This window comes from Centruroides sculpturatus, unplaced genomic scaffold (genome assembly GCF_000671375.1).
Source record: "Centruroides sculpturatus isolate CEXI.00-Female unplaced genomic scaffold, Cexi_2.0 scaffold464, whole genome shotgun sequence".
NCBI classification, from domain to species: Eukaryota; Metazoa; Arthropoda; class Arachnida; order Scorpiones; family Buthidae; genus Centruroides; species Centruroides sculpturatus.
The window spans coordinates 568,025-583,036 of NW_019384627.1; the positions used below are offsets into that span (position 1 = coordinate 568,025).

General features: G+C 33.8%; 1 protein-coding gene across 1 annotated transcript; it reads right to left on the reverse strand.

Moving 5' to 3' along the window:
- Positions 1-1,132: 1,132 nt before the first annotated feature.
- Positions 1,133-5,405, reverse strand: LOC111625652 (oocyte zinc finger protein XlCOF6-like). The gene is made up of 2 exons (XM_023368865.1): positions 4,733-5,405; positions 1,133-1,888 (listed from the first exon to the last, which is right to left on the reverse strand). The coding sequence occupies exons 1-2, from the start codon at positions 5,403-5,405 to the stop codon at positions 1,233-1,235; spliced, it is 1,329 nt and encodes a 442-aa protein (XP_023224633.1). The 3' UTR covers positions 1,133-1,232.
- Between the last annotated feature and the right edge of the window lie 9,607 nt (positions 5,406-15,012).

The following is a 15,012-nucleotide window of genomic DNA, read 5'->3' on the forward strand; positions in this document are numbered from 1 at the left end:
TAAGCAACTGTAAATACTAAAACCGTAGAAAACCTTTATTAACTCCGACCTTATTCGAGATACGACACACAAAACCAAGTATTTCTCATCCATAACCTTCAACAACCAAAGTTTAATAAATTAATCCGCTAACCTCACTGCAAAATTTGAAACTTTTGGGCAAAAGGCATAAGAATTATTAAGTTTCAAAGTGGGTGAAAAAATTTATGCAGCGCACAAGCACACAACCATCCATTTATACATGAAAATTCCCAAATGTTTTTCATTCCTGAATGACTCTGTCCCTGTGTCCAAAAATGAAAAAATCTTGGGAGTCACTTTTTGACCGCTCGCAATAATACAACAAGTAGAAAAATTTTTATTTCAATTAAATCCATTTTAAATTGAAAATCCTTTAATTTCGCCGTTAATTTTCGATATTTGTAAGTATAAATTTTACAGTAATCATTGAGAACGATTCATCTTTATGAATCAGTGAGAAAGAATGAGTAATTTTGAAACTGTTATAATTAGCTTAAACACGAATACTGACAAAAAGACGTACGAGAAATAAACAATAAATATCCCTACAAAGGCAATCTAGGTTTGAGTCCGATATATATTTTTGTCTAATTATAAAATCACTCCAGCTGATCTTATATAAAACCAACAACGTCATTAATTCAACAATTCAAAAAGTCAGCCATTGTAAAAATTTTCAAAGAATTTTACTTTTTATTTGGAAAAAAGACATCTGCGTTAAAATTCTGTAATTGTAATCATTGCACAATATTCGGATAAAACAGTAAATATTACAACTTTCTTGTTAGAATTAATGTTGTTTCTGAAATACAGTTAAAGAATTATAAGGAATAATTCGTGATTACTAGAAAAGAATCCTTCAGTCAAGTAAATGATACACTTATTTATGATGATGTATTTTTACTGTTTTAATTAATTTTATTAATTACAAAAATCGACAAACATATTATGTTTTTGTGCATAAAATCATTTATTTAAATCGTAAAAATTACAAAATCAAAAAACAAAACTAATAAACTTCTTGTTTTCAGATTTAACAAAACCAAAACACAAATATTAAAAATTTTTGAAACTGCAATGAGTCAATAATTTTGATAGCTAAATATTATATCTCATTGAAAAATTTAAATTTTATAATTTAATATTATTCTTATGTTGTTTAATAATATGACGACTCGACTTTTAAAACGAAACTTTTGTAAGCAATAATTTCAAGTAAAAGGCTTCTCTCCAGTATGAAGACGAAGATGTTTTATCAAAGTACTTTTTCGTGTAAAATTTCGTTTGCAATAGTCACAGGTGAAAGGTTTTTCCCCTGTGTGAGTTCGAAGATGATTAATCAGATCACCTCTTTGTGCAAAACTTCGTTTGCAATAGTCACAGGTGAAAGGCTTCTCCCCTGTGTGTGTTCGAAGATGCTTAATCAGATCACCTCCTTGTGCAAAACTTCGTTTGCAATAGTCACAGGTGAAAGGCTTCTCCCCTGTGTGTGTTCGAAGATGCTTAATCAGATCACCTCCTTGTGCAAAACTTCGTTTGCAATAGTCACAGGTGAAAGGCTTCTCCCCTGTGTGAGTTCGAAGATGACGAATAAGATGTTCTTTTTGTGTAAAACTTCGTTTGCAATGGTCACACATAAATGATTTCTCACCGGTATGAATTTTTACGTGTGTATTTAAATTGCTGGAATAGTTGAATTTCCGATTACAGAATCGACAAGACAAGAGCCCTTCTCCAGTGTGAATTCTTTCATGACTTTTTAAACTATACTTCGAAGCGAATTCTTTCTTGCATATGTCACATTGATTTTTCCTATTTGTTCTTTTCTGATTGTTTATACCTGTAAAATAACATAAATAAAAATATTAAAACCAACTGAACATCAAAACTTCCTGCAGTTAATGTTATTCAAATATATAAAAATGAAAATTTAAGGGCACTAATTTTAAAGTATTGTTAATGTTTTGGATGCAGATAGAAAAACATTTTCTTCTTTTTCTGGTAAATTTTTTAAACTAAAATTTAAAGTTTACAACCAACTCGAATGATATCATCACACTATATACACGACTGTTTACACCAGTATTCACAAATATTACCAACACGCAAAATACGATCACAAATTAATTTAATTTAAACATTTTTTTTATGAAACAATTCATATAAAGTGCATTTTGCAAGAACAAAATATTTTCAAAATAATTTAAAATATCTTCATTGATTCTTCTCTTTTCATTTGCATGAAATATATTGTCCTTTGTTTTTCATAAATTCTTGTATAATTCTGTGTATTTTTGTATTTCGTGAACAACAGAAGTGAAACACATCCTCCAAATCTTGTGTTTTCCTGGAAACAATTCTTTAGTTATAACATAGAAATGCCTTCTATTGGTCAAGAGTGAACCTGCAAATAACAAAACATTCTCTGAGATAAAATACGACAGTCATTTTCTAAATAAAATTAAATAATTAAAAATTAAACCAATAATTTATTAAATATTCTTGGAAATTTTCCACCACAATATTACAGCTTCGTTTAAAATCTGAAAAAGAAACACATTCAAGTCAGTTTTCTTATCCAATCAAATGTACTGATACGTATTAAATAAATTCAGTGTGACATTAAGTACAATGGTCAAAGTAATTTTATCTACGACTTTTAGAATCAAGCTCATCAGGTATTAATTCGTATATGTTAGGACAAAGAAATTTCCCTTCTATTTTCATATTTTTCAGGTTTCGTTGGAGAATTAGGTTATAAAATCTCCACAATTTTTTTTTTTTTTTTTTTTTTTTTTGGAAAATGTTGTCAAAACGACTTACAGAAAAATATTACTAATCTACTTACATTTTGTCTACATTAATTTAAGAAACTTCGATCAAGAAACAAATAACAAACCATTTCAGCCTTTCTTACTACAGTCGACTAACTCTAGGGTCAATTGGTACATCACAAAATATCTCAAATTTCTCGTAGTCTTCTTCGTTAGAAATCTTCATTCAGTTTTCTTTCTAATGCAATCGTCAACCAGATTTTCTTCAGCTAACACTACAAAATCATTATCTTAAATAGAAAATATTTTACACCCAGACTACTGATTGTCGAAATAAAATGGCGACGGTCAAACGGATGATCAAAATTCTGTGGATGACAATTTCATAAGCTTCCATTTATTTCTTCGTACGAATGAAAATGCTACAAACGGAAGAATATGAAACGACAGATAAGATTCATCGATAAAAAAGTACGAAAACATTTTTCATATTGTTTTTATTCCAATTTTTCATCGTGTAAGTACTGAAAATGTTGAAATGAGAGCATAAAATGTCCTCCCTTCTTTTGTCCGATTCATTCCAGTAGAAAAAACGGTTCAAACTTCGTAAGAACTGAAAGTGGAAGAAACTGTCTCTCTCCTGATTTCTCTCATGATAAGCGTTCATAGATCAAAACAAATTGGTGTAACGCATACAAGTTTACAATTTCGTCAAACATCTAATTTTTGCTGAGCATAAATTCTTTTATTTTTACTAACGATTCCAACCTATTTAGTATAAGCCATGGCCAGGCTTAAGATAATAAATGTTCCATAATAAACGTATCTTTTTGTATATTTTTCATTTTTAAAATTCAAAAATAATTTAAATTTATAATAAACTAAAAGAAGTTTGTATATTTAACAGGGCTATGGAGTCGGTAGATTTTTACACGACTCCGACTAGGGACGGACTTGTTAAAGTAGGCCCGAAAAGTCTGCCGTCATCACGTGACTTCAGAATATAAACTTTAATAAATATTGTTCTAATAAAGATTGAACATAGAAACTTTTTTATTCCAAAGCTAAAATACTCCTCTAAGTAATGACATAGTTGATATATAAATATGTGTTCGATAATCTTTACTTTTCCGGCTGTTATATAGCCTATAACAGAGGGAAAGTGTAACGATCGGTCAAAAAATGACCCTATCTCAAAATTTTTAGATTTTTGGACTCAGGACACCTTGAAATGTCGATATTTACAAAAAATGCGGGATTTTTTTCTATATGTATGGCTGTTAGACGTAAGGGCACAATTTCGTTCACCCTGTTTGAAGATTAGTAACTTCTGTGGGTTTTGAATCGGAGTCAGATGGTTGAACACAGGAATTATTAAGCTTCAAAGTGGTTGAACTAAATCATGCTCCATACACATTCTAACATCATACAGTACTGTACATACAGAAAAAACCTCGAATGTTTTTTCACTTCTCTACGTTTCAAGGCTTCCCGAGTCCAAAAAATAAAATTCGCGGTTCATTTTCTGACTGATCTTCATTCTTTTTCTTTGTATACTGTATAACACCCGGGAAAGTAATAATGACGACGATTCTGATTACTTTTTAAAAAAATACAAAATAAAACGATTTTATCAAATATTAAAATTTGGCACGTCTACTTAATATATAAAATCATATTTATTGACTTCGTTTATGATAATAATGGTATTTGGTAAGCATATGTAAATAAAAACAGTAAATACATTCTTATACAAACAAATTAGTTTAATAAAAATTTTACACATAATATATGCGTATATTAGATAATATATAAGTACACAGATACATTAAACTAAGTCAAGAATAACAAATAAAACATTTAGACTTGTAAAGAAAAAGGATAATTATTTGTCATGTTAATTTATTATTTTCCATCTTTTTTATAAACTGAATTACTTCTTAGAAAAAAAATCGATTCTATTAAGTCAGCGTTCATGGAAGCTCTTAAATCAGATTTTATAATTTTAAGAGCGGAAAATAAACGCTCTACTGAAACTTGGGCTGGTGGCAATGCTGTGACGTTCAATGCTGTATCTTGGATGATGTCTGGATAGTGCAGTATCGCCGTTTTAACATCCAAATTTGAAGAACGGTCAATGCTATTTACTTTTTTCACTACATGGTAAAACTCATCTCTAAATTTTGTGAGATTTCCTTTTCTGTCTGTGCTCATATTAGAAGTCAACCGAGGACGTTTTATTTTGTCTTGCTCGTCGAGATATTTTTCAAATTCTTCTTCAGAATCACAGGGGGTCTTCGATGAAGATGGTAATTCATGTGTCAATATTTGAGTAATGTCATCAGTTGTCGCCTGTTCTTCGATTTTCAGACCTTTTATTCGTATGGCCAATTCAAACAGAGCATTCTTAGCTCTGTTTTCCTGTTCCTGTGTTAGTAAGCATCGAACCATGGGGTAAACATAGATGCCAGCTAACAGAATGTTATTGTCTAGTAGGTGATTTTCTCTGAACACTATTGCGTTTTTGATTTCATTGGCTATATTACTGTCACTTTTAGAGTAGCGGAAAATAAGACTCTCCCACTCCTTATAAAACAAACCAGGAGTCATGTCTACTGCTTGAAACTTTTTTGTTGCGATATATCAATGAAAAAGCAAATTTTTAAGTTCCTCTACTTCCTTCCATTGAGTTTCAGTTATCGTCACGTTCGGATTGGCCATGTCCTTGAGAACAGATTTCAGTTGAAGAAATCGCTCAATCATCAAGTACAGTATGTACTACTCCATCTAGTTGCTTGATCTAACATTGCCCCTTTTCCAGCTCTCCGCTTAATTATCTCATTTATTTTTGGTGTTCTAGCGGCTATTACGACGTTTCGTACATTTTCAATAATACTTCTTGCATATTTTTCTTTCAAGGCATCACGAATTGCTAATTGCAACGTATGAGCTGCACACCGCATATGATAGATCTTAAAAAGCCCAAAAAGCAGCATCTTCAAACTCAACTAAAGAATTATTAACACTGCTATCATCCGATTTATCAATATCATCTACTGCCTTCATAGAATTTATTTTTTCGACAGTACTCACCATATTATGAGAGTTGTCTGTCACAATTGCTATAATTTGTTCTATTTTAATATTGAATTCGTCCAAGACATCCAGCACTAGTTTTTTAATGCTGTTGCTAGTGTGTTGGGATTTAGTATCTTTTATTGCCAACGTACGAATGACGACATCCTTTTGATTGTCTATAAATTGAACATTAATAGCTAAGTAATTTGCTCGATGGTGTGTACAAGCATCTATTTTCAGAAAAATGAATTTTCCCTTTAAGAGATTCTTCAGTATAGTTTTCTCTTTGTTAGCATCCTCCAGTACTAGATTCCGAACACTGCTGCTTTCCAATGATACTCCAAGTTTATCGGCCATTTCTCCATTCAGTCTAATAAAAGCCGAACTGGTGAAAAAAGTGAGGCACAGAATTTTTATAAACCATTTCACTAATGCAGCTATTAAATTTTTCAGCGATCATAGACACAGTAACTTTATTACTTGCAAAATAATAACTTATAGTCGTCACTCTTCTTTCTTCTGGTAATTTACAGCTATCATTTCTCTTACTTCTGCTGTTATCTTTGTCGGTGATGATTTTTAGCAAATTAGGATGATAGCGTTGTATATGTCGTTTCATGTTTGATACTCTACTTGGCGCATTACTTCCTTTTCCCGAGTAAGCAGAAAGCTTTTGGCCACAAATTTCACTATCATCATCATCCTTCGCATAACATAAAAAATAATTTGTCCTCACTTATTGTGAAATATTCATAAACTGAGGATTTTTTCTTTGAGTCCTGATTCATCGTAGACAAGGTTTGTGTTCACCTTTATTTTCATTAGAAAATAATATTTAAATCTGATATATATTTTAATAAAAACATAAATAAAAATGTTTGTTCATTCGCTATGCACTCCTAGACCGTTCGACCGATTGGTCTGCAACTCGGCAGTTACGTTAACGTACCTAACATTATCTAAGTTATTATCGTAATACCATCCCAAAATATTGATTTAATTTTTACTCGTATATGTTAATCAATTTTAGCTTTTATCCAATTTGGTTTGGTTAGTTGTATTACGGCAACGCAATACAAGGACGATCTGCCGGTCCCTATCAAAAGTTCATATATAGTTATTTGAGGCCTGCGGCTCCAAAACTTTTAATATCTCTCAATTTTCATCTATTTCTCTTCGTTTTCGAGGTTAATAAAGGATAGACAGGAAGACGGACGACGGTACGGATGTATAGGACTGCAATTTGAAAATTGCAGCCTAATAATTCATACAAAAAGATATAATTTTTAAAAAAATGGATATTATTTTCAATTAATTTCTGCGACAATGATATAAACAGTGACAAACTATATAAATACTTGGTTTTCTATATCTAACAGCTCAGGTATTCTCATTTTGGAACAATGAATTTTAGTTACTAAGAATGTTATTTTTTATCACCCTTTTTTAACTCAACCTCGCCAATTCTCCATTCCTCAAAAGCCCGAGGAAAGCTGGGCATATACATTTAGTTTTTAAGAAAAAATTTTTATTTAAAATTAAAGCAAAATAATAAAAAATCTAACAACAAATTGCGCAGTATGAATAGTGGCGCATTATCCTATAGGCAGAATGGACAATTTCCTAAGGCTCTTATAAACTGCAGGCACCAAATCACTCTTTTATAAATTCTTTATTGTAATAAAAAAATCTAAATTTAAATTAGACGCTTTATCTGGGGACCGTAAATTGCCGGTGTGGCACAGGTGTCAGTTTCTCTTAATAAATATGTTTGAATTCAACACTGTATGGGGCCTCTAATTCAAATTTGCCTGGGTCCTACTAAGCTATAACGCGCTACTGGAGTTACCTAACTTTTCAGGTGAAGTTAAAGTTGCGTGTGGCGTTATCTTTTATTAGATTTTACTAAAGAATTTTTATATTATAGTCTCTTAAGACATTTTTGAATGAACCGGCTCGAAAAAACGAGTTAAGCAGAAAAACATCTTTGGCGGGAATGACAGAAACACTTTTTATAATCCAAATGTTTGATTATAGAAGAGGTACAATAAAATGTATTAAGTATAATTTTTAAAGTACTAGACTAGTTTTTAGTGCAAGCTTCTATCAATAATTAGCATGTAACCGTCTAGGAAAAACATCGCATAATATTCAGACCAATACAGTATATATAAAATATATATATACTTACAGTATGATAAGAAGAGCAGAACGTCGTTGATAAGTAAAGATTCCAAACGGAGACCGCCTATTTATACTGCTCTTAAAACTACCGTCAGTCAACTGACTATTTTTTCTAGCGAATCACAGAAAGAAATTTAAAATTTTGGTCAGTACTAATTTTCGAATTCAAATACAAAATTGTTTATAGTTGAAATTTGTCAGCCAATCAAAAGCATGATTTCAATTTCCAAACGTTAAATCGGCGGGAATTCAAGGAAGTCGGTTAGAAATCGTTTAATTGTCAATACAGGAATCAACGTAACGAATTTTATTTGTAATCTAAATTTTGAAATTTTAAAGTTTCTTAGCAATGGGTTGTTGAATTAATTAACTTCATAAATTTCGATATTAACTCCCGATATAAGTAATATCGAATGTTGCACTGCCCTTCTATCGAGACTACAGGATTTCTGTGCATGTGTTACTGTGAATGACCGATATCTGGCGAATGTCAGCATTCACACAGTCGTTTCTTGTATGTATGAAATATTTGCTAAATATTATTATTTCGCACTTACACCGGCAAATGTCGACATTCAGCATGCACTGATGGTGAATGTTGAATAAAAATATTTTTATTACGTGAAGACAAAAATGCAACATTTTAATGTCAAAATAGGAGAAAAGTTAAGTAACAGCATTTGTAAATAAACTGTTGAACCTAAAACGAACAGTACATTCTTAATTAGAAAAGAAAAATAATACACAACATTACACATATACATATATTATATGATTAATGTTATATAATCTTATTTATTAAAACAACTTAAACTGTTATGGCACTTTGAATTGCACGATTGTCCCTTGCTTTTACAACTGCATTTATTCGTGGAACACTTCTCTTTGCAATGGTTAAAAGCAAGGGACTCTTGTCCCTTGCTTTTACAACTGCATTTATTCGTGGAACACTTCTTTTTGCAATGACAGCATGTATAGCCTTGTCCTCTACTTTTCGAATTAGCTGTAGATGCTTCCCTCAGTGATATTTCTTGAGAAGAAATCCCATGTATAGAAAGTAATTTTTCTTTACAAATTACGAATTGATTACGGGTATAAAGCTGCTTGAGGGTACCATTTTTGTTTGCTAATTTATAAAAGTTGGAATCTTCTCTTCCAACAACTGCCAACATATTTCGGGCACCTGTACGGCCACGGTTGACATCAAGGACTTGTATTCGTACNGAGCGACCTTTTTCGTGACCCGATCCGATCTTATTTCCACCTGGAAACAAAGACCGACCTTTCTCGTCTCTATCTTCCAATCCCCTCGACCTTTACCCATCAAAGTTTAATAACGTCAATCAGTGCCGGCCCGAGGCAAGTTTTAGGATGGAGCGAGATCCTACTATGGCGCCCCCTTGGTGCCCCTAATTTATACCCTTTAATTTTCTTTAACACAGAGGCGCCCCCAAAACGTTGCGCCTGGAGCGGCTGCTCCGTTCGCTCTATGATAGGGCCGGCTCTGACGTCAATCCTCTAATACACAAACCTCAATGAAAATTTCAGAAATTTTCGATAAAAAATAAAAGACACAAGAGTGATTAAGCTTTAAAATGGTAAGTCTTAGGGAGTCGTTTTACTTTACCGGCTGTTATATATATGTTACTGTGAATGACCGATATCTGGCGAATGTCGAGATTCTCCGGTGAATGTCAGCATTCACACAGTCGTTTCGTGTATGTACGAAATGTTTGCTAAATATCATTATTTCTCACTTACACCGGCAAATGTCGACATTCAGCATGCGCTGATGGTGAATGTTGAATAAAAATATTTTTATTACGTAAAGACAAAAATGCAACATTTTAATGTCAAAATAGGAGAAAACTGTTGAACCTAAAACGAACAATACATTCTTAATCAGAAAAGAAAAATAATACATAACATTACACATATACATATATTATGTGATTAACGTTATATAATCTTTATTCATTAAAACAACTTAAACTGTTATGGCACTTTGAATTGCACAAGAGTCCCTTGCTTTTACAACTGCATTTATTTGTGGAACACTTCTTTTTGCAATGACAGCGTGTATAGCCTTGTCCTCCACTTTTCAAATTAGCTGTAGATGCTTCCCTCAGTGATATTTCTTGAGAAGAAATCTCATCTATGGAAAGTAACTTTTCTTTACAAATTACGGAACTGATTACGGGTATAAAGCTGCTTGAGGGTACCATTTTTGTTTGCTAATTTATAAAAGTCGGAATCTTCTATTCCAACAACAACTGCCAACACATTTCGGGCATCTGTACGGTCACGGTTGACATCAGGGACTTGTATTCGTACGGTATCATCAATTTGCGCAGAAGGAAACGGCGAAAAATTTGGCAATAAAATGTCGCCTCTCTGTCGACATCGGCTTCTCGGGTGTCGTTTCGACCTTCACCAAAGCTTATCTGTGCTTGTCGACATACGCCGGTTATTGTTCGAATGTATAATAATATAACCAAATATTCGGTCTTTCACCGACGTATTTTGTATGTGTCGATATTCTCCGGTGAATGTCGACACATACAATTCTCTAATTTCGGTCTTTCACAGTAATATATACATAACAAGGGAAAGTATTGTAATGGTGTCAAATTTGAACCTCCGAGTTTTTTGCAAATCTCCACGTTTTGAGCCAAAAAAAATCCCGGAAAAAATTCCTTGTTTACATGCGTTGGCGTCTATTTCGTTTTATATATCAGGATGTAATGATTAAAAAACAAAATTTAGCATAGTAGCTTGTGTATAAGTGGCAACAGGCAGGGGCGGATCCAGGTTTTTCGGTGCCTAGAGCTTATTGAAGTTAAATGGGGCCCCATTTTTTGTTAATACAAATAACACTATAAATGATCATTATTATTATATTACTAATATTATCTATTTTTTACTATACGAAAAGTGCTCATTGTTAATGAAAAAGTATTAAAATTTATGATAATAATTCAATTTTTGTGGGCCCTTGACACTTGGGGGCCCAGAGCTTAAGCCCTATTAGTCCCTATATAGATCCGCCCCTGGAACAGGGCCACTTCTNTTGCCAACATATTTCGGGCACCTGTACGGCCACGGTTGACATCAAGGACTTGTATTCGTACGGTATCACCAATTTGCGCAGAAGAAAACGGCGAAAAATTTGGCGATAAAATGTCGCCTCTCTGTCGACATCGGTATTTTGTATGTGTCGGCATTCACCGGAGAACATCGACATTCTCTAATTTCGGTCTTTCACATAACACGCATTTTCTGAGGAAAACACGATTGGTCACCGACGTGATCGTTTTAAGCTGGTAAAAATTGTTTAATGGAATCGATACACATCTCACGAGGGAATTTTTAACAAGAGTCTTATGGGCAGGACCGACGAGAGAGTAGGATGATAGGGTAAAATTTACCGGGCCCCGGATTCACAGGAACCCGGACTTCATTCCACAACTTTCAATCATTCCCGAGGTCCATGTACATTTTTTCCCTGGGCTAGCGACATCTTTCGCCACCATTGATTATGGGCATAATGATGATACTCGTAAATTTGAACGACTTAGGAGAAGAAACATCTTAACCGAGATTTGATGTACTATTATAAAATAACAAAGAGCTTAATTTAATTTTGAAAGTAGAAACGAGTTTTATATAATAAAAAATTGTGAACACTAATAACGACTAAAATGTTCATTAAGTCTGACCACACTGAAGATATGACACATGACTCCTTCTATGTCTCCACCCTGTCGATCTTTAATTAAAAACCAAAATTTAATAGCATTAATGCCCCTTTATACACAAGCTACGGTGCCAGATTTCGTTTCTTAAACTTTACCCATTCTGACAATATCTCAGAACGGAGAATAAAGAAATTAAACAAATACATACGCGTGCGCGCGCGAGCGAATTTTTCTCCTTTATTTGACATTTTTTTAATTTTTGGTTCAGGAAGTCTCCAAACGTGTAAATTTGCAAAAACACTCGGAGGGTCAAATTTGAGGCGATTCCAATAGTTATCCGTTTTATATACAGTACATAACAAGACGGGAAAGTAAAAAAGGAGTCGGAGTCGGCGGAATTTTTGACGACTCCGACTCTGGCTAAAACACCAAAACTCCATAGCCCTGATATTTAAATAAATAAAACATAATAAACAAAGCTAAGTAGAAAAAACATGACTTAAGGTTTTTAAGTCCCATTCTTTATTATATTTTTCTACGCTGTTAGAAACGAATTAGTATTCCTAGCATTTACACACTTCTTTCAATTTATTTTTAATTAAAGTTATTTTTGAATTTTAAAAATAAAAAATAGTAGAAAAAAATACGAATCATTTTGGAACATTTATAATCTTAAGCCTTAGGATGGCCTTTACTAAATAGGTTGAAATCGTTAGTAAAAAGAAAAGAATTTATACTGAGCAAAAATTAGGTACTGTGCGATTTATTTGCCAAGAAAGCGATGGATACTTGTATGCGTTTTCGATACCTAAAGATAAAAATGAAGCTTTAAAACAGTACCAGAGTCGTAAATGTCTTTAAAAACAGCGGGAAATGAAGAACTATATTCAGTCTCCATCTTGACAGGCGCAAAGAACTGTCGGCTACCAACAGAGTAGGAGAGAACTTCTGTACACTTTTCTTCTTTGTAGCTGAAATTGAACGGAATACGTCACTAGTAAGGAGCGAAGTGCGAACACTAAACCCATTTATTGTCGTTTTCTTTTCCCTTTTCCGTTCTCACGAAGTACGACCCGTCCCGAAGAGGATGTAACTAAAACGAACACGGAGAAAACATCCAACTATATACTTCCTTCGATTTCTACCTAAAAGATATGGCTTATCAGAAAACAACGTTCAATAATTACAATAAAAGACACAAACTTTTCTTTTTTCGTATTTCAATGCCGCATTTACCTTTCATCAACGTAACTGAACTATCAATTTAAAAAATAAGTAAGTGGCGCCATCTAATACTTAGAGAAATTCCGAAAAAATAATATTCAAAAATCTTTAATTTGTCAGTTTACGATTCGATAATTANATTGTCGTTTTCTTTTCCCTTTTCCGTTCTCACGAAGTACGACCCGTCCCGAAGAGGATGTAACTAAAACGAACACGGAGAAAACATCCAACTATACACTTCCTTCGATTTCTACCTAAAAGATATGGCTTATCAGAAAACAACGTTCAATAATTACAATAAAAGACACAAACTTTTCTTTTTTCGTATTTTAATGCCGCATTTACCTTTCATCAACGTAACTGAACTATCAATTTAAAAAATAAGTAAGTGGCGCCATCTAATACTTAGAGAAATTCCGAAAAAATAATATTCAAAAATCTTTAATTTGTCAGTTTACGATTCGATAATTATTTATTTATTCGAATAATATTGAAAACGAATTAATACGCTTGAAACTATTATAAACTTGAAAAAAAATAACACAAAGTGGACAGTGACAATAAATTTAGATTCAAATGCTCATGGCGGTTTGGAGTTATAGATCTTGCATATAGGAGCAAAAAACTCAAAAGGAACCATATCTCTACATGTGTGATGTACTCTCCGCGTGATGTACTCCCAAAATCGGGTTACTTTAGGACACGATTATTATTTCTACTTTATTCGAATACATCTTGCTAATGTGTCATGCGTTTGTAAGATATCTCTGCCACTTATTTTAACTGCTCGTGTAAAAGGCAGAAATATGTATATACTGTAAACTCACCTTGAACAGCGTCTCCTTCCGAGGTACTGTACTGTACACTAGCTCCCTGACGAGGCTTAACCTATTCTTGATTTTGTGTGATGGAGTTCGTGGTGAAATCCTTTGGCCGCACCTAGGTTAGGTCATGGGAGTCGACGACAAAGATGCTGGTAGTAGTGCCTGATGTTTTCTGAGAAATCACAATTGACTTGTTACATCAGCAAGAAGTATCCGTTGTCATGTTCATGAGTTACACACACACATGCGCACAACCTACACTCACCAACGGTTATATTCCTACTGCTGTTCCTCTTCTCTGCCGTAGTGAACGGGAAAATCGATATATGGCTAGTCGGCGGAAGATGCTGGTCATCACGCCCTCCGATTGTGAGATTTTGGAGACACTAAAGAACGGAGCATGAATAGAAGGCCACGATGTCCCGCAGGAACTGTCAGAATTGTGCCGATTGTCGCTTATTGGGACAGCAACCGCAAGCTATAGCTAGAACAGACGTAACTTAGCAAGCTGCTGTCCGAGACTTGATGGACTTGTTCAGCTGGTGACTTCTAATCTCGACGTTCTCAATAAGGGCCTCAGGATCATCAATATAAACGGGGAAAGGAAAAATTCCGTTGTACGAAATCGGTTAAGTTCGGATTAGTCACGACCCTTTCTGTACGGCCTCTTCGGTGGGGCGGTAACTCTTAAATCTGTAATATGTGCTATAATATGTTAAGTTGCTAAAAATATTGTCATGATTTATGACGGAAGACACTGTTAAATTGTTTAATAAAAGCACTTTTTTCACAAGATAGCAGAAGACTGACGATCTGGTAAGAGGAGCCACGATCGCCTTTCGTTCTTCTGGAGCGTTATTGGGCCGGCAGGTCACGCTACATCTCAACACCCAAGGGAGAGAAGGTTGGATGGGCAGCAGGTTACACTGCATTTCAAAAGTCAAGGGATAGTCGGTTTTATCGGCCGACATGCGCACTGATTTACTCGTGGTTACTTCCGCTAACTTCGTTATCATCGTGGTTTGTTGATAGTGGTTCTGTTCTGATGTCCGAGATTCGGCCGTATTACAACCAACTAGAGTAGATGTGTAACGAGTACTTGAACATTACAATTTTCGTGCCGACTATTTTACAATAGGCATGTGGAAAGTCGCCGTATTATTATCGGCAGTTGTTTACATTTAACAAGCTGGACAAGAAAGAATTCTT

Coding starts and splice junctions, on each gene's coding strand:
- LOC111625652 (XM_023368865.1), bottom strand. CDS start 5,405: ATGACTCCTGGTTTGTTTTATAAGGAGTGGGAGAGTCTTATTTTCCGC. Junction 1,889..4,732: donor ATCGATTTTTTTTCTAAGAA/GTAATTCAGTTT, acceptor TCAGTTGGTTTT/AATATTTTTATTTATGTTAT.